The 20,259-nt window shown below is 33.2% G+C and overlaps 3 protein-coding genes and 1 pseudogene across 8 annotated transcripts; all 4 read right to left on the bottom strand.

Annotated features, from left to right (window-relative positions):
* Window positions 1–565: 565 nt before the first annotated feature.
* Window positions 566–3,409, bottom strand: LOC111898827 (uncharacterized). 2 transcript variants are annotated; one of them, XM_023894700.3, is made up of 6 exons: window positions 2,909–3,408; window positions 2,409–2,601; window positions 2,121–2,207; window positions 1,580–1,975; window positions 1,370–1,484; window positions 566–1,256 (listed from the first exon to the last, which is right to left on the bottom strand). In XM_023894700.3, exons 1-6 carry the CDS (start codon window positions 2,980–2,982, stop codon window positions 721–723), a joined length of 1,401 nt encoding a protein of 466 aa, XP_023750468.1. In that variant the 5' UTR covers window positions 2,983–3,408; the 3' UTR covers window positions 566–720. The 2 variants fall into 2 exon arrangements, with proteins under 2 accessions (XP_023750468.1, XP_023750469.1); XM_023894701.3 differs by lacking the exon at window positions 2,121–2,207 and having other exon boundaries at window positions 2,909–3,409.
* A 163-nt stretch (window positions 3,410–3,572) lies between these two features.
* Window positions 3,573–4,590, bottom strand: LOC111898859 (CCA tRNA nucleotidyltransferase, mitochondrial-like; annotated as a pseudogene).
* A 1,886-nt stretch (window positions 4,591–6,476) lies between these two features.
* LOC111898825 (CCA tRNA nucleotidyltransferase, mitochondrial) lies at window positions 6,477–10,021 on the bottom strand. Of its 4 annotated transcripts, XM_042895969.2 has the most exons (3): window positions 9,315–10,020; window positions 8,373–8,419; window positions 6,477–8,235 (listed from the first exon to the last, which is right to left on the bottom strand). In XM_042895969.2, the coding sequence occupies exon 3, from the start codon at window positions 8,226–8,228 to the stop codon at window positions 6,708–6,710; it is 1,521 nt and encodes a 506-aa protein (XP_042751903.1). In that variant the 5' UTR covers window positions 8,229–8,235; window positions 8,373–8,419; window positions 9,315–10,020; the 3' UTR covers window positions 6,477–6,707. The 4 variants fall into 4 exon arrangements, with proteins under 4 accessions (XP_042751903.1, XP_023750464.1, XP_023750465.1 ...); XM_023894696.3 differs by having other exon boundaries at window positions 6,477–8,419; window positions 9,315–10,021; XM_023894697.3 differs by lacking the exon at window positions 8,373–8,419 and having other exon boundaries at window positions 6,477–8,329.
* A 714-nt stretch (window positions 10,022–10,735) lies between these two features.
* Window positions 10,736–19,987, bottom strand: LOC111898824 (uncharacterized). 2 transcript variants are annotated; one of them, XM_023894694.3, is made up of 23 exons: window positions 19,746–19,987; window positions 19,526–19,626; window positions 18,467–19,042; window positions 18,053–18,216; window positions 17,862–17,933; window positions 17,624–17,758; window positions 17,124–17,248; window positions 16,631–16,936; window positions 16,002–16,089; window positions 15,798–15,903; window positions 15,492–15,599; window positions 15,236–15,399; window positions 15,034–15,154; window positions 14,359–14,583; window positions 14,038–14,228; window positions 13,784–13,951; window positions 13,601–13,706; window positions 12,792–12,929; window positions 12,328–12,489; window positions 11,964–12,167; window positions 11,465–11,659; window positions 11,301–11,372; window positions 10,736–11,184 (listed from the first exon to the last, which is right to left on the bottom strand). In XM_023894694.3, the coding sequence occupies exons 2-23, from the start codon at window positions 19,571–19,573 to the stop codon at window positions 11,032–11,034; spliced, it is 3,627 nt and encodes a 1,208-aa protein (XP_023750462.1). In that variant the 5' UTR covers window positions 19,574–19,626; window positions 19,746–19,987; the 3' UTR covers window positions 10,736–11,031. The 2 variants fall into 2 exon arrangements, with proteins under 2 accessions (XP_023750462.1, XP_023750463.1); XM_023894695.3 differs by having other exon boundaries at window positions 19,526–19,987.
* Between the last annotated feature and the right edge of the window lie 272 nt (window positions 19,988–20,259).

Genomic DNA, 20,259 nt, shown 5'->3' with positions numbered 1-20,259 from the left:
CCCTAACTTATTTTTTTAACTCGGAAGGTTCCTACTGTTTGTTTTTGTTACACGTTTGGTCCCTGTCTTACCTAAAAAAAACTATTTTGCCCTTGATATTTTTAAATATTTAAATAAACACACTCTAACCCCAACCCCCTTCACATTACCTTACCTATCCCGCAATTTTTTTCCTATTTAAATAAGTCTTTTTAGGCAAGACAATGATCAATCGCGTAACAAAAACAAACAGTAAGGACCAAGCGCGTAACAAAGACAAATAGTAGGGACTTTCTGAGTTAAAAAAATAAATTAGGGACTAAGCGCGCAAATTACCCCAAACTATAGGGACCATTCGTGTAATTTACTCAAAAGAAAAAGTAAACTTTGACATTGATGTTGTTTTGCCTACTGCCTACTGCTCTTTTTTATACTATTTTATTTTGATTTGATACTATAAAAACTAAAATGTTAACAAAATTTCCATTTTGGTCCCCCTAAAATCGCTTTTTGTAAACACAAATAAAAAATAATCACATTCTAAAAATTTTGTCAGTATAAAAGTAATTCATCATTGAATAACATCTGGTGCAACTAACTACTTTTTTCCATTAGCATACATTCAATAACAAAGGAATCAGAATATCGACAAAAAAAAACCCTAATATTTGCTCAAAAAAGCTCCTAACAAAACCACAAAAGAAAAAGTAAACTTTGACACTGATGTTGTTCTGCCTACTGCTAGGACAAACATGTGGGGACAACTTTCTCTTCTTGATCTTTTAAATCGGATTCAAGATTCATCTTTTGTAGGCTCTCAGAAACCACAACTTGCTCTTCTTTAACAGATTCAACCGGTGAAGGTGGGCCAGAAGGTTTAACCTGAAGCCCACCGTGTGGACCAGTGGTCCGTCCAACATTTGAATTACCATGACCCGAGCCCAGGTTAGGCCGTGGTCCATGTGGCGATATGCTAGAATACCGCTCACGTGGCCCCCCCATGCGTGCAACAGGCGGTCTACTGGTTCCATTACCCATTTTGTTGATATGGATGGCACTCTTCAACTGTGCCTTCAAGATTACAGCGGCGGCCGATTGGGTGGCGATGCGGGCCCCGGCGGCAACCGCGGCGGCTTTGACCGCGTCCGGCCCAGAGGCGAGCGGTCTCGGGAACAATCTTTTTGGATCCGCTTGGGACTGATTTTGTCGGAGTGTGGCGGCAGATGGTGGCTCCGCCATGGTGGGTTGCACCGGTTTATTGCTGAAAGTTGCCCCTCCTGTTCACATTTGAACTAAAGTCAGGATATTTTTAGAAGGTGGCATTTATTAAGTCGTTACATTTTACAAATTTACCCTCATCTACAAAAGAAAATTGTTAAATTGTTATTACCAGGCTTATCAAGAGCCATGTTAAGCGCATGTCGAGCTGCCAGCTGTACCTCTGAAAGCTGTGGGCCCGTTTTCATATTTGAGTTTGTATGACGCTTCTTAATAATGCTCCACCTCTGGTAATAACAATTATTTCATCAATATAAGAATAATTAATAGAATTCTTTATAAAATTTAGCATAAAACCATAAGTTAAAGATATATAATTAACCTGAGATAGCTGTGAAGCAGTTCTTTCACCCTTAAAATCTCCTTTTGAAATGTTTGCCCAGTTTCCTTCACCACATATCTGTACAGCATCAAACAGTGATCTATCCTCTTGTGCAGACCATGGTTTTCTTTTCCTCCTAGATGGGAAGTTGCTGTTTTGACACGTGTTTGTAGTATCCAATGTTTCACCAGACAAAACTGGTGGGACCACTTGTGTTGGAACAAAAACCGGAACTGTTATATTAACACCACCCGTTGAACTAGCAAGTTGTGTACTCTCATCTGATGATGGAGGAGGGGTAGATTTGTCTTTTGGTATGTTTATCATCAATGGAGCCTCCATCACCAACCCTTTTTCTATACACGACTCACTTGATGAATCAGAAGCAATGAGAACCTGAAAAAATTGCGTAACTTTTTTTATAAGGGGGACAGAAAAAAAGAGTAATAAAATTTATGGGTTGGGTTATTTACGAATTTACCCTTAGGGGGTGTTTATTTGGTCTTAATTGATAAAATTCGATTTTTTGATTTTGTTTTACCTTCACATAAGCTGCAGCCTCTGCTGAAGCATCTTTGCTAACAGTTGGGAAAGCTTCAAGTTCATATTCTAGATCACTATCATCATCCTGTGATTGGTATTTTTAATGAATTTAAAAGTTTTGTAATAACAAGATTCGATAAATTTGAGTTTTTTGCTACCTGATTTGATTAATATTTAATATTAACAATACAAAAATCACAAACTTTTTTTGAACCATCATAATACTTGGATTTTCTAGTAAAATACAGAATTTCAAAACAACAGTTTGCAAAAATGATAGACTTACTAATGGCTTAAAATCATCTTCAAACTCTTCAATTAACGGTTCACGATAGGCTAAATGGCGCCATAACATTTGATATTCCCTAGGGTTTGTTATGCCAGTTTTTGTATGCTTCACCATTGCATACCAATCTATCATTACATCCTGAACTTGACCCACTTCCTGAAGCAAATTTAGCACTGTTGTAGTCTTGTACCTTCAATTTCACAACAATCCCCAAATAGAAATGAGTATTTATTCAATTCCAATGGAACATATGAAGATGCTAAGAATGGTATAAGCAATGAAATTGACGTAATCCATGTAGTAGACTCTCTGTGTATTCTCAAGAGAATAAACAATTCAGTTCAAAAATTCCGAAATTAGTTAGATGTTCAAATCAATGAAACAACTCAAGAACGTTTGTTCATTATTATATACAAACGCGACAAGAAAAATTTCCGGGGGAATTCGTGTTTTTTGAATATAACGAAATCCAGAAAGTGGTGATCAAGGAGAGAAACCTTTGGGCGACAGCAGATAGGTCTTCTTCACTGATCGACCCTCCTCTTTTCTCCGACATCATTTCGTCACCCATTGATGATTTCTACGACTGAGACTATGAAGTTTGCACGAATTCCCCTCGCTCAAAGGAATACGAGTGGAAGTAAGCGTAGAGAAAGAAATTTGCATAAACCCTTCTTTTTTTTGAGAGATAAACCGTATAAACCGGGGGTTTGTTGGTTGGGAAAATCAAATCACGGATTATTGTGATTGGTGTGAGAGTGAATGCTATGAATTCGGAAAAGGATTCTGATAATGAATCAACTTAAAATCGTCATTTGTTTCTGAATATACGAGTGTAATTAAGCGTGGAGAGAAACAAATTGCATAAACCCTTTTCGGAGATAAACCCTAGAAAATGGAGGGTTTTGTTAGTTGGGGAAATCAAATCAGGATGACTGTGATTGACGTTAGAGGGAATGCTATTAATTTCGAAAAATTCTGATTAAGGAATTATTTTCAAATCATTTGTTTGATTTCTCCTTATGAAATTTTAAAAGCAAAATGAAATATTTGTGCTACGACTAAACATAAAATCCACATATTTATTATTAGAGAAATTAAACATTTTTCTTTATTTTTTATTTATTTATCCACCAATGCATATATTCCATCACCGCCTCTTTAAGCTAACAACCGTCGGGCAAAAACCATTGAATATTGCTCTGTCTTTAAGCTAACAAACTTTAAAGAATTTTTTAATATATAATTCACAACGGATACCATTTTGTCTTTGTTATCTACATAAAAATTACATCCCACTTCATGAAATTGTCTCCATGCCAAATCCATATACTCAACACAACTTTTCTCATGTTCTTCTAAAATTAAAGGCTTGTGATTTGTAGGTGGTGTGAAGACAATCGAAAACAACCTTAAATCATAAATGTAAGTTAATGCTTTAGTAGGTTGATTCCCGTTTACCATAAGATCAATCTCAAAGGCCATTCGTTCTTTACTAACTTTACCCAAAATTGCGGATTTCACATCATTGTCAAAAGTTGCAACTTTTAACTCTTCCACCATTTCAAAACCTAACCTTGTACTAAAACGAATTGCTCTAAGAACTCTCAATGGATCATCCAAAAACGTCACTTTTGGTGGCAATGGTGTCACGATTTTCCCAAATTTCAAATCATCCAACCCTCTTTTTGTGAAATCTTCAACTAAACATGTATTGATGTTGTAAAACAAGGTGTTGATTGTAAGATCCCTTCTATACGCATCTTCTTCTGGTGAACCGAATTGCAAATTGCAATCTTCGGATCTCAAGTGCATGAAATCAATCCAGACATGGAATAAACTCATTCTTATTGTTTCCAAATGCTTGGATTTATCCGGATTGCTTTGAATAACATCAAATCCTTGTGTTTCTTCACATGTGGAGACTAAATACTCGTTTATCTTTTCACAAAACTCTCTTCCTAACATGTTATCAAGAGCAATATCGATATCGTAACATTCTTTTCCTAAAAGTTTATCGCGTACCCATCCACCTACAACACGAAGCTTTGTTTCAAGATTGAAATGAGCAATAACTTTATGCAATCGATCGAATATCTGTTTTTCTTTATCATTTAGATCAATGGTTTCCTTCACTATGACAGGTAATGTTCCATTTGTCTTCATGATTGACCTGCATCAACTACCCTGTAAAGGATGTGGTCAAAGAAGATCCATTAAACCAACTTAATTGCGTTACTTTCTCACTAATTTAGCTATGAACATGGCTGCAAAAATACATTGATTAAATGATGAAATGGCCAAAAAAAATCTCGATAATGATAGAGGGCTAAAACAAAATAATTTGTTTTAGCTAGTGGATTAGGATTTTCAACAAAATCAATAACTAGTGTGCACGATTTTGTTGTGAGAAAAAGACAAATCTAGTCAAATTCCCTAAATATTTTCCAAGAAATAGCCAAAAAAATTTAAAAAGTGACCCATATAGTCATTGAAATTGCAGTTGGGCCTTTATGGGCTGGGTTTCGTCATTTGGACAACGATTTCATCAAAAGCACAAAAGGAAATCTGGTTTTGCAATTTTGGCATAATGAAATCGCAGACCCCATTTACGATTTCCTGTATGATTTCCTCTTCTAGAGTGAGATTGTATAAATGTCTACACACAAGCACTTGTACAATCGCACTTATCTTTGTTTTTCACAATAGTGTCTAATACATACCGTTATGCATTAGACATTTGTAAAGAGGCAAAATAATAGAAGAAATCATAGATAAGATTGAGTCAGAGGAAATTGCAAATGGTCGGAAATCGCAAAGGTCAGATGCCTTTTGAGATTTTGTTGGCTATATAGGTCATTTCTAAATTTTTTTTGTTATTTCTTATAAAAACTTTAAAAAGTTAGATTAAATTTGTCTTTTTCTATTTTTCAATTTTGTTGTGATGAAGATTAAAAAAGAATCATATGAACCCATTAGCAACATAACATTTATCATGGAAAAGCAACCAAATTCGACCTAAACATACAAACAACAAAAATAACAACATGAAACCCTAATTGTGCAAAAACCGAGTGAGATTAAGCAACTAGATGACTCAATCGAATGCTTATGAGTAAAATCTGTAAAAAGAATCAATTAGATATGAATGTAGACAAAGAGATTAATGCACCTGTAATCTTCAGATTGAGATCCTCTGAAGAGAGGACCGGTGATGGGCGAAAGTGAAGCAGGAGTTACTAACTTACTGTAGACCGGAGAGTTACAATTTACTAAGGTGTTTTTTTTTTTTTTTTACTTTTTTACCTATTGCACATTTGCAGTCAAAGTTTTAGGAACTTAACTGTACAACAAGTTTTAATATCAATTTTGAATATTTTTTTGAGAAAATCAGAAAATTACAAATATAGCTTAATCTTTTACTTATTTTGTGGAAAATATATATTCATTTTGAAAAACAAATTATAATTTTGTTCATCATAGTATTTAACACTGAACCTTAAAAAAATTAAATATAAAAATCGTTGTTGTACATGTCATGAAGGATCATATACTTGCTCTTTTTTATAATTTTGTCATAGTTCAAATATTATCTAGACGAAAACTGGATTTTAATTGTATACACTTCAAACTCTTGATTTTCAATCTAGACCCGGAAGTTGCAAATTAGTTTTGATCAAATGGGTAATCTTTTGTTTGAATTATGTTCAGAATACTTGTGTTTAAATTTGTGAAATTGTTATCAAATTTAATATGCGTAAATAAAACTGCCTGATCTACCATAATGAACATTATTTAGTTAGAATTCTTTGAAATAAATCTGTTGGTTTGTGATTACAGCAACTGTTTTTAGGCTTGAGTGTGATTTAAATGCTGATTTAGCACCACATAAGATACCAAATAATAAAAAAAAAATTAAATAAATAAGGTTGTCCAGTTAAACCTTATTAGGTAAAAAACTGTAAGCAACTTATTATTATGTATAAAAAATAATCAAAGTACATTGCCCATGAGCAAAGTACGTTGATATTTCCTACAATTTTCCCTAAACACAACACAGCAACAAGAAAAAACACCATCACGTTTTCTCTGTTTTTATATTTCAGAATATGCAAACCGATATCACCAGCATCAAAATTTACTTTTTGTACATCACAACAACTTACATCAAAAAACTGTTCCCCATATTTAGATTCTAAGATATACCAATATCTTGATAAAAATGTAAATAGCAACCTACTTACTAGAAAAATAATAATAAAAACACCTAGAAATAGATTAAGATTATTCTCCTCTTCATGTTCTAGCACGCTTCTTCTCCATTTCCCTCTTCATCCAATCAACACATTCCTCTAAGCTTCCGGAAGGATAAGCAAGCTGCCATTGTAGAAGCTTCCGCTGCCATTCACTAACAACCGGGCCCCCTTTTTCAAGCTCCAAATGTTTCATTATATCCTTCCCGTTGACCAAAGGTTTGACTTCCCACACTTTCTCCAAACCTAATTTCAATATTTCTCTTTCAACCTCCATAAACACTTCCCTCCTTTTCTCCACTTGTTCCCCCACAATACTCGAAAGCATCAAAGCAACCCTCCACAAATCTTTCATTTCCCTCAAAACCAAACCCAACAAGATCCTTGATTTCAATTTCACAGGAACTTCAATCAAATCAATTTCCCAATCAATTTTACTCATATCTTCATTGGATAACACGAATGGGATCAAACACAAAAGCTTGTCAACTCCATTATGTAGCCTCGTAACATCATCCGCATCACTAACTTTTAACTTTAAAGAGTTTTTGAAAATGAAATTCACAATTGGAAATGTTTTCTTTTTGTTGTCTATGTAAACTGTCTTCCTAAGTGGAAGAAACAACGATGCATATAAATAAATCCTTCTCTGTTCATTTGTAAAACTACACCCCACTTCAAGAAACTGTCTCATTCCCAAATTCATATACTCAACACAAATTCTATCATCTTCTTGTGAAATTGAAGGTTTACAATTTTCAGGTAATGTGAAAACCACCCAAAACAAACCTAATTCTGATATGTAAGTTATTGCTTTATCTGGTTGATTCCCGGATGCCATAAGATCGATCTCATGCCCGATTCTTTCTCTGCTAATTTTCCCACCAATGGCAGATTTCACATCATTGTCTGAAGCTGCAACTTTTAATTCTTCATCCATTTCAAATTCAAACCTTGCACTAAAACGAATTGCTCTAAGAACCCTCAAAGGATCATCCAAGAACGTCTCTTTGGGTGGCAATGGTGTCACGATTTTCCCAGATTTCAAATCATTCAACCCTCTTTTTGTAAAATCTTCAACTGAACATGTATTGATGTTGTAAAACAAGCTGTTGATTGTAAGATCCCTTCTATATGCATCTTGTTCTGGAGAACCAAATTGCATGGTTGGAATTCTGCTGTTTTCAGTGTAATCTTCGGATCTTAAGTTGACGAAATCGATCCAGACATTGAATAATCGCATTCTTGCTGTTTCCAAATGCTTGGATTGATCCGGATTGCTTTGAATAACACCAATTCCTTGTGATTGTTCACCTGTGGATACTAAATACTCGTTTACCTTTTCACAAAACTCTTTTCCTAACATGTTATCAAGAGCAATATCGATGTCATAACAATCTTTTCCTAGAAGCTTATCGCGAACCCATCCTCCTGCAACACGAAGCTGTGTGTCAAGATTGAAATGAACAAGAACTTCACGCAATCGATCGAATATCTGTTTTTCTTTATCAGTTGGATCGATGGTTTCCTTGACTATGATAGGTAATGTTGTATCTGTCTTCATGATTGATCTGCAACAACGATACAACACTTGAGTTCTTGGAAAGGGGAGTAATGGAGTCTTGAACTTGATGGTGGTTATATGCACAGGAACAAGGGAATTTCCTGTAAAGGTTGTGGTCAAAGAAGATCCATAAAACCATCTTACTTGTGTTATTTTCTCACTAATCTTAGCCATGTCCACAGTGAAAGTGGCTGCAAATATTTATTGGGGAGAAAACTATCACTATTAAAGTAAAAACGCAGTCATTCAACTAAGAATTTGAGAAAAATACTATTATTCACTTAAGGTAGCATCACATTCCAACAGATACATTGGTTAAATGATGAAATGGTCAAAATAATTTGTTTTAGCTTCTGGATTAGGGTTCAACAAAACAAAATCAATGACATTGCTATAATTGGTTACAATTTCAAAATACAATGCTATAACAGTTAACAACAAGTGAAAGGATGTGCATTCAACTTGAAACAATTTCAGCCATTTACACTAAACATGATTTTTCAGATATATATATATATATATATATATATATATATATATATATATATATATATATATATATATATATATATATATATATATATATCATATACAAAAAGGCTTATTGTAATAATGATATTATCAAAACAAATTTCAACCTCCAAGTCAGCAATAGAAAAAGAGCATGTTATGGTCCCAAAACATGAAATTTGATGCATGTATCAGATCTACAGATTAATTAATTCAGATACATACAAGTTTCTCACAACTTGACTTTCAATCCTATATATCATTCATTATCAATGTTAAACAAAAAGATCAAACTACCTTCATAGTCACAGATCCTAAATCCTAACCATCTTATTCAAATACTTTACTTTTCATGCTAATGCACGATAAACATCATATGATGTCTCACAGCAATCACCAAAAGGACAAAAATCTTAATTTATCACAGCTTGTGTGTTGATGTGTATGCACTCTCATCTGTGCTCTCGCTTCAAATTTCATGAGATTTGTATTACTGCTGATAATAAAAAAAAGGGGGGCTTTGCAGTTTGCACACCCACAAATTATATGTAAATAAAAGATGAAGTAAGCACTTACCAGTTGGTTTGTTGAATATTTTCGATTCTGAAGCGGAAATTTCGTATTTTTAGAGGGAAGGCCTAGAAGCTGTAGAAGGCGGAGAGTGAACGGAAATCTCCGGTTGAATGCTTGGACTCGGTCAGAAATCTCCGGTCTGTGCGTTTGTTTTTCTACTACAATCTTGGACTCGGTCCAAATTTTTGATTCGTCCTCGTATTTGTGCTGATTCAGTCCAAATGAAAAACATGACTGACTCGGACGGAATGAAGAAAAAGACACGCTTTACCCTCGATGCTCCTTCAATCTCCTATATCGCTCCTCCTCCAGAATTGGTATGATTTTTCCTGTTTTGACCTAATCGACAGGTTAGCAATGCTTGTCTCTGTAAAATTGATTATTTGAAATCGATTTCTTCATATGCTTGAAATCGATTCATCAATTCTTCGAAATCGATATTTCAATGTACAGAAACTAAAACTAAAGACCCAAGTTTTGTTTTTCTCTATGAATTGGGATTTCATGGAGTGATACAGCGATGAAAAAAACGAATCCTTATCCAAGAGAGATGCATATCTTTAAACAACTAGAAGCACAACAACAATGGCAATTGCGAGTAGAATCGATGATTTGGGTTTTGGGTTTGCTGAAATCAAAAGACATGCTTTTGGTATCACATGTGCGCCTTCAAGTCTTTTACCAAGCTTTTTCTTTAGTTTAACACTTTACTGATTATAAACCTTTTTTATATTTTAGAGTTTAGACTATCTATATAGAAATAGGTTTGGTTTAATTGGTTTGAGATGTGAAATATTGATTACTTAATGATCTCCGTTTCATATTTTTACGAATCAAATTGATTAAATTGTTTAATTGTTATATTTCTTAATAACACATCATCTAATTCTTTGTAATTTATTCTAATATTTTATCTTTTACTAATAAATGAATTATTATAAAAAAAATATTGTTTGAGGATAATATAGTCATTTTGCACGGTTAGTTAGATTTAAAATCAAACAACAAGTTTCGGTCAGAAAATAACTCCGTTAAAGTTTCTAACCAGTCAGCTTCTAACTCAGCCAATTCTAACCTAGTTAGCAACTATCAAAGACCCCTTACTCTTTAAATAAACAATTTGATAGTAACCAGTCAGCTTCTAACTCAGCCAATTCTAACCTAGTTAGCAACTATCAAAGACCCCTTACTTTTTAAATAAACAATTTGATAGATGTTTGCTTCAAAATTCATCAATGAATCAATAATATAAAATTTTCTTATGTGGTATGTATTTTTTTTTCCGAACGCCCGATGAGCTGGCAATTAATACACGAAAGAGTAAATAAAAAGCTTTAGTTTACTACAAATTGTCAATTTCAACCTTGGTCAAAGACCATGCTATATAATAAAGTCAAACCACCCACAAACAACGAAGAATCACATTGCTTTAAATTATGTTAAGAATTATGAATATGACGAATCCAACGCTAAAAATCATCTTTCCTCTTGATCCTAATTATAATTAGCTATAATGTAATGTAAACATCAAGAAATCATTTTCTATACTCAGTTGATGTCAACTACATATAAATAACCGATTTTAACAGGCTCATGACATGAGATAAACAAAAGGGGAGTAATTGTAGCAAAAACCCACAAAAATTAGCCCTGGGTTGACCAAAAGTCAACACCATCAGCCATCTTGTTCCTGTATCTGTATGTGCAAAACCGAGACTTTCTAATAGTAGAAAGTATCATTCTTGTAGCTAGCAGCATCCTTGCAGAGCATTGACCTCACTTCAACAATGGATCTTGGTGGCTCAACATCCTTTTCTTCAAGCGTGTTTCCCACCAACTGTTGCATTTGTGATGCAAATGTATCATCCAAAATCTGCATTTCATGATAAAAAAAACAAAGAGTGTATGAAAGCTGATTATGTAGATAAATGAAAATTACCAAACTACCCCTAGTATTCACAAATTTCATGAGAAGGAAAAGCCACTTACAGAAACAGCAACTCTTGAACCTTTGTACCACGAACGATTCTCTTTCCTGTTCTCAAGAAAACTCAAAACATCCTGAAACAACACAAAAAGAAACCATTAATACAACACAGCTAAAAAAGATTTAATTTTTCATTTATTCTTTTTCACAATCCATTAGAACTCACTTGTCCCATTCGGTCCCAATACCCTCGACATGTTGCAATGAAAACATGAGTCTCAAAGATGTTGTAAAGATGATTCATTGTATTCGTAAGCTGCTCTGTTAATGGTTGCATTCTGCATCTAATCTCAGATTCCCCCACACTTTCCTTGGAATCTTGAAGGATTTTCTTCAGTTTTGTACTGTTATGTAATCTTGTCTGATCACAAGAACAACAAAAATCCAATAAAATCAATAAACTTATTATCTAAGTCCCCATAATACGTTTGTTATGCATGACATGACACTGATAACATTTGGCATACATTGGACTAACGTCAATGAGACAACTTTTTATCCCATTCCCACCGAAAAAGCTATAACAAAGTGAGACAGGGACTTTCAAATGTGCAAAAGACGTAAATGCCCATTCTAAACTCATCATCAAAAAAGTCCAAGAAAGCTCATGTAACAAACTTTGTCTATTTAAGAAACAATGAACTGAATAAAGGAAAAGCACCCACATTTTCCAGAAGCTTCTCAGCAACTGCTTGTATATAATTCCGGAATTTTGATCTGAACGTCACTGTGACTTCACTTAAACGTTCTCCAGGTGCCACATTTCCCCCATCAGGAATGCAACATGAACCCCATGACTTCAATTGGAGCTCAATTTTAGGTCGTAAAACATCTAGCATCCTCTTCATAGAGTTCAAGAGAATCCCAAGCTGAAATCGACCAAAAAAAAAAAAAAAAAACTTCAGAGAATAAATCAAGATAACAATTTTCATGGCTATAACTTGATAATAACTTTTTTGAAATGCAATGTACTAATAAATAAGAAAAGATTTGAAAGTTAATGCCTTGATAAGAAAAAATAAGACAAACCTCGGGAGGCACCACATAAGGACTAGTGGTTCGTTTAGTGAGCTTTTGGACATATTTCAGCCCAAACTTCTTTGGTGTCATATTTTCTTTCAAAGGTGCAATTACATCTGCATATTGTTTGTCTAAGGCTTCAATTATCGCCTTTTCAATGTCAGCAATCGCCTATTTCATCAAAGACCAAAGTAACCAAAAAAAAGATTCGGTTAGAAGATATCAAATCACAATTTTCTTTCTTTTTCCATTTTGTGGGTCCCACCATCATTTCTTTAGGACATAACAAAGTGTGATGTGTTTGGGACATGGACTTGCTCTTAGTCTCTTGTATGTGCAAAAGACGTAAATGCCCTTCTCATCATTATCACCGGAGAACATTTTCTTAGCTCCGTGTAACAAATGCAACCTTATTGCTCAATCTTATTGAATTTGTGATGTAAAAGAAAATGACCAAAGAGGACATAACATACATTCTCCAAAGCAAAGGTATACTCTGGCCAACGGCTTATAATGACCTCATAATCATTCAAAGTCTCTATAAGACGATTATACATCTCATCTACAAATGGAGTTGTTGAATGTTGTGTCCTCACTCCACACCATTTCACCTGCAATTTTGGAGTTGCTTTTAACTTTTTATAATAAACATATTTCAAAGCTTGCAAATTGGTGTGAGTTTGTAAAACAAAACACAAGTATTCAATCATCAAAATACATAAACACATAATTGAAATATATATATATATATATATATATATATATATATATATATATATATATATATATATATATATATATAAACTTTCTATAACATAATGAATGTACTTTATGATTGCCCCCTCTGTCTCAAAATAAAAGAGCCTCTTGCTCAAAACAGAATATTACTAAACTATTTTAGCTTCTGATGTATAAATATACAAATTACTAATAACAATATGATACAATAAATGAAAATTGATTCTACCACTAATTGTCTAGAAGAATTATGATTTTGATGAACTTCACGAAAAAGTTTGTGTTTTTGTTTATAACATTTGATTAAAAAAAAACTATATATTTTGAAATTTGAACAAAAGTTTCATATAATTTAAGTAGAATAACATTAACGAGAGTTCAGAAGGACTATATCAATAAATTTTCAAATTGTAATTGATTTTGTTTCAAACTTTTAACATAAGAACCGTAAAAAGATAGTTTATGTAATCATATCAAAGATATTAATTACTTACAAAATTTGGAAAACCAAAAAAGTTAAAATTTTAAAAAACAAGGTACATACCGTATCCATCTTACATGTCTCCAGGAGAGACATACGCTTATCTTGAATCCATATCATGATATACAAATGAAACAATTCTTTTGCATCAACCCCATTTTTGACATGACTGAGAAAGAAAAAAGATTGAATTAATGTCTGCAAAATCAAAACAATCAACAAGAATGAAATTTGGGAAAACATTACTTGATATTCCAAGAAGCAAGATCCTTCTGGAAATCTGCAGTTGCAATTACAAGCTCTGCAACATGAAGAGAAGGACCCGTTGGAGGGCATGCAACAAGAAAGGCTCTTAATCTGCTTGCGAGTTCTGCACTGTATATTGCTGTTGAAAGATTTGGTAGGTCTATAAAACTGCAAAACAGGGTCATAAATGACAATTTTACCCTTTTCACAAGATCATATGGATATAAGAGGAACAGGGTTAAGAGAAAAAGCACCTTGGAAGTATATTGCTATTTTGGATCTCAATGTCTGTAAAAATCTCCTTCTTTATGTTCATACAAAGAGATTTCATTTTCTTATAAGCTGTAGAAATAGCAACAGAATCCATCAAATTGCCTTCACCAATTCCACTCACATATTCATCGGTTTCAGTCAAGTGTCTTCTAGATCTTTTCTTCGCAGCAGCCTAACAATCACACCAATTTTAGCTCAAATGTGGAACTATATGTCAAATACCTAAAATACCCTCCAAAGGGTTTACATAACAATTGTTATGATGAAAAAAAAAATGTTAAGAAGCATGTGAAACAACAAACCTGGAAGTAGCTATATAGTTTATTTTGTGCCTCAGGAGACAATATATCATGAAGAAGTTTATAAAGTTTCACAGCAGGTTCCAACACGGGTGCTGCCACCCCAGTGGCAGGGGTAAAAACGTCCATGATGCCAGATGGAGATTGCTCGTTTAGTGACTTGTAGTTCTCGAAAACAAGTGCAAGAATCTGCTCTATTTGCTCATCAATCTCTCCTAATATTCTATTCTGGTAAATTAAACGACTTTGTTATTTAAAAATCAATAAAAAAAATCCACTAACATTCCTCATTAGATTTACACAAGATGAAAACCAAACAAGTTTGCCTTAAAATACAAAAAGTATACAACATTAGTTATTTATATTGGGGATGTTTGGATGTGCATAAGAGATTTTTAAAGCCTAAAGACTCATAATCATAATCACTTTTTTTTGCCAAACACTCCGTATATCAATAATTGGGATAAATGCAAGAAATTAGCAATTGTACTTTCAAATTTTATTCTTATTAGGACAATATACTTTGAAAAATCTACCCAATTATAATGAATAATGATAAAACTGGCTTTGTATTTGGGTGACATTGCTATAATTGGACATTTTTTTTAAGTATAATGTTGTAATAAGAAGAAATGAAAGTATGTTACTCTTTTTTAACGTTTGAAGTTTAAAGCTAACCTCTTGATGGCTAAGGGCACTCTTGGTATTTCCCTTCATCATAACTGGTAACAATAAGTCATAGACAAGTGAGACACAATCAGCTGTTGGGGTAGCAACATCCATTACGTACGAAATGTATCTGAAAACATTTCTCTAAAAGGTTAGAAATCATATATTTAGATTTTTTCTTTTTTTTATTATGATGATGAGAATATCAAACCTTAGCTTTGTGTAAGCATCAGAAACACCATAATATGATGCGAATTCAATGAGCAACCATTGCCATGAACCATGCAAAAGTAAATTTCTTTGTTGGAAGTTTTGAACTTTCATGGCAACCTCCATAACAATGTCGTATGCCACCGTTTCAGCAACAGAACCACACTGTCAAACAACAAGAATTCTTGGTTAAAAGACGTAAATGCCCTCCTCATCCTGTGTAACATATAATAATGGGAAAAGAGCCAACAATTCACCTTGAGACTATCGTCCAAACTTGTTGTATAATTTATATAAAGTTGGATTTTTCCAACAAGCTCATGCTCTGGTTCTCGGTATATAGACCACCACCTTAGTTTGTCATGCTGTCATATATACAAAAAATATAAACTTTCAAAACATAAAATTTGCTAAAAGTTGTAACATACATGATAATACATCATACATCCACTTCATTTCTAGTTTAGTCATTGAAAGTGTTTTTGAAAGTTGGATTGTTTTGATGTGAATTTAAAAGTCTATTGACCAAATTAGAAATGAAATGAAAGTTCATTGCTACTTACTGGATCTTCTGAAATAGTAGCCACTTGCACTAGAACACGACCATAATTGTTACCCTTAGAATCATTCACTTCTAAAATCAAGTCATCTCCAAGACTATCTGGCAAGCTGTAATCTCATTGGTCAGTAAGTATGATTTCAAAATTTCAATCAATCACAAATAGAATCATTGGTAAAAAAAAAAAAAAAGATAAAAGAACACATACAATATATGGGTTTCACTAGAACCAGGCTGCATGCGAACTGTATCCATTTCATCTGAACTTTTAAGTCTTAGCAAACATGAGTATGTTTCTGTCCACATGTAACAAAAAATTAAAACCATATTCAAAAAAGATTATTTATTAAAAAAAGTTAGGACTTAACGAAGAAGGCATCATTTCCATGACATTTCTCTATTAAGCTGTTTTGTCTATATTAAGGGGTTGTTTGTTTTTTTTTTTCTTCATTAATTGTTGTATGGGTGAAGTGCTATTGCATTATAAACAAAGATTGTTTCTTTTTTGGACTCAATGAAGAGCCTGAATATGAAACAAGACCATTTTACCCTTTTGTCTGTAAGTGATGTCCAGTTGAAATCTTTATTTCTTACTACATAAGTGTAGTCAACAATAATCCTTATAACTTGTTTTTATTAATTATCTTTTAGCAAAAGATAGATAACAATACTAAAAGAAACAAGAAAAAAAAAGGAAAAGGAAAGGAAAGTTTGTCTAAATAGTAACAATGTAAATAAAGATGTCTTAATAGATAAAGACACCATTAAGTAAAAAAAGAAACACTCATTTTATATATAGATTATCCCATTAAGTCAAAAAGAAAAGAATCCACAAACCTTGTAGAACTTCTTTGGTAGATGAAGTGTTGCGTAGACTTGAGACACCATTTTTTAAAAGGCCTGAAACTTGTTTTATATATTGAGTACTTGCTTTCATATAGGCCAAGCTTTGGCTAGAAAGAGAATTGTCTACAGGTACTTGAGGGGAAAAAGGAATTCTTCTAACAGCTTTCCACCCTGATGAAATCTTGGATTTCACATTGAAAACATGTCGTTTAACAGTTTCTAATTTGATTTTTGGTGGTTTTATTGATGAAAAGTTGCATCCTGTTGGTGGATCCAAGGCCATTCTCACTTTTCGAACTGCACCCGTAAACAAATTGTTATTTATTTTATTTTCAATGAAAAGGATGAGGAGGGCATTTGTGTCTTTTTGCATAGACGAGAGATCGAGAGGGACTTTTTTTTGGCATATTGACATTAGTGATTAGTCCCAGTCCAATGCATGCTAAATACAGTACATGTGTTGTGTTGACTAAAAAGTCAATACCTTGCACCTTCATCTTCCCAACCATTTTCTTTGGTTTTGTTGCAGCTCCTTTGCTAGCAACTTCTGATTCTGAAGAGTGTTTTAGATGCAGCTCTTCCTCTGATTGTAGTAATGTTTGTTGCAAACTATACCAAAAAGTAGAACAAAAAAAAAAAAGATGACTATATTGTTTTTAAAGTTAAAAAAGATCTGAATTTCTCAAAAGTATATAAAACTGAAGGTGATGTTTCATATGATGGAATCAAGAAAGAATGGAATAGTTAGTTCATATTTAAAGATCTGAATTTCATGATTTGATCAAAATTACAATTCTATTTCAAAGAATAGCTAGAAAAAGTATATTTTTATTATAATCTTATTTGGCTTTTAATGAGCCTTTATTAAGTTTGCTTTTTTATTCTGTAGATACAAATTTTATTAGCAATAACTAACTAACATATAAAGTAAAGTTAAAACTATAAATATAATAAAATCATATGATCTAAAAGAATAAAACTCACCCAAATGTGCTTCTTAATAAAGCACATTCATTTTCCAAAAACATGACTGCCTCTGAGCAACCCTTAGCCCATGCATGTAGGCAAAGCCGAACACATGCATCATATGCAACCACAGAATGCCAAGGCCCAAGTGAGCTGATTCAAAAAAAATATAAAAATAAATAAATAAATAAGCTCAAAGGGTATATGATAAACCATTAAAGCATACAACTTTTAATCTTTAAATATGAAAATGTACCTTGCATGAAATGTGGGAAGTCGAACAGGAATTGATCCTGAAGATGCACCCCCTTCACCACAAACATTATTGCTACAAAGAATAAACATCTCTTATATTATAATACATAAATTAAGTGCAACTAATAATTACCTATCTTTTTTTTATTTTTATGGGGGAAAATAACTGAAGTGTATAAAGTATAAACAAACCTATTAGATTGTTTTGAAATCTCGTCTCTTAATGGCATATGATTCGTTTTAGAATGTGGGAATTCTTCTTGTTTGATTTCTTCAACTGGGCCCACAAATGGAGGTGCACTAGGAATATCTTCATCATATGCCTTGTGATCCTGTATGTTTTGATCATCCAACTCCTGCAAAATGGTTGACCTTTATCACATATATACACATATAACATATATATGCAAACAGCCTTTTCTTCATTCTAAAATTCCATTCCTTCATACCAAACACTGCCCAAATGTTTTACTAATTTCTATCGATTTTCTTGATTCAACATGCATTGTTTGAATGAGTATGAACAGTCATTATTACCAATAATCCATACAAGATCAAATCAACATTTACCTAAAACTAAAATGAAAGTGAAAGTAGAAATCGTACCTTTCTTGAGGTAACATTTTCATTGGCTCGTGACACATGAGAAGTATAAACATCCTTTTTGACTTGTGTAGTTGACAACTCTGAGCTACCTCTTGAATCATCATCATCATCATCCGATTCATCTTCAGTATAAACACTATTTCTAACATTGCATTGGTTTTTCTCAATTCCTTTAAATCTATCAACCACATTCCCTTTTCCTCTACTTCCCATGGTTTCAACACAAGAACTCACATCACTAGAGTACACATGATACTGTGGGCGCATCTGTAGAGGATCATGGTACCTACTACTAGGAGGAACTATGTCATCCGGGTGAGAGGAATCTAGTGAGTATCGTCCACCATACACCTCACCTTCTGAATCCGTTGACATGTCATTTTCAGAAGCTGAATCTGTATCTTCCCCGGGCAGGACTTGAGATATTGGAACAATCCCGGGCAGATGCCCGCTTCTGAATTTTGAAGGTGGGGGCAGCCCGAACCCTCTGCCCATGTTTCGTGAGGAAATGGGGCTGATTTGAGGTTGTTGATTTGACATAAAGTAAGGAACTTCCTTCTTGATATTATTTGACCCCTGGATTTTGTAATTCAAACATAAGAAATCATAATTGTCATCAAAAGCCCAATACCAATAGTTAAGAAAAAACAAGTCGAGTGATTATTCATAGTACAAAATTAGGGTTTTTCTTGTTCAAGATACATGATTCAGAATGGACAAGCATAATGACAAAGTTTGAGTGATTATACTGATGGATTGCGAGATGAGGTTGAAATATTCGAGATATCTATAACCAGTAATTAAAAGATCTGTTGTACGTAAGCAAATCCAGTAACTCCATTCAAAATTAATAAACAAAAAACGTATAGTTGTAATCTAAAATCACTGAAAACGAGAATGCTGGATGCAGATCGAGTAAAGAAGCTTAATTTCAACTGTACAGAAATTAAACTAACGAATATAGAACAATGCAAGTGAATCATACAAAACACAGATGAAAAATCAATATCTAATCTACAAATTTCGACAATTGCGATTTTGGGGATATGAAAAACTAACCTCTTTTACCCATCTAACAGCATTGTTGTCTAACCCTTCGGTAAACATTATTGCTTCCTTTTAGGGTTCTCTTCTTTAGAAATCACATCCAGCCTCCGGAACTGCAGCGAAATTCGAAAAGGGGGGGAATCAAGAGCATGAAAAGTTTATAAACTCTGAAGAGAAAACATGAAACTTGTAAAATGCACGTGGTAAGTTGCGTATTGAAGTTTTAAGTTACGGGTTTTGAGTGGGGTTTTTTGCTGCTGTAAACAACGCGTTGGAGCAGATGAAGTACGATAATGTGGAAAAAGACAATCTTTTGATTGAGAGAGATAGATGATGGATCTGATCAAAGTGGGAAAATAAATTAAAATGCTTTCTTTCTCTCTTTTTAGCTGCTGAAGAATGATGTTTCAGGGGATGAATTTGCTTCTTGTTCTGTTACTCTTTCCCTCTTTAAAACACACAACAACCATAGATAGAGAGAAAATGCATTATTTATGCAGATAATTTTATATATTGTTTTATTCTGTAGACTAAAATAGTTTTTTAAGAACGGTATATTCATAAAAATTTCTTTTTTATCAATTCATATAGCAGAAGAAGCTTTTAATGTAGCCATTTTGTAAATTTATACTTAATCCTTATTTAAAATAATTTATATATTTTATAAAGTTATGTAATTGTAGGAAAAAAAATGTTAGTTATTCTGTAGACGATAATTTTAATTCCTCTATCTTATATGATTATAT

This window comes from Lactuca sativa, chromosome 6 (genome assembly GCF_002870075.4).
Source record: "Lactuca sativa cultivar Salinas chromosome 6, Lsat_Salinas_v11, whole genome shotgun sequence".
NCBI classification, from domain to species: Eukaryota; Viridiplantae; Streptophyta; class Magnoliopsida; order Asterales; family Asteraceae; genus Lactuca; species Lactuca sativa.
The sequence above is the reverse complement of the archived record's forward strand: the minus strand, read 5'-3'. Positions and strand labels throughout refer to the sequence as shown.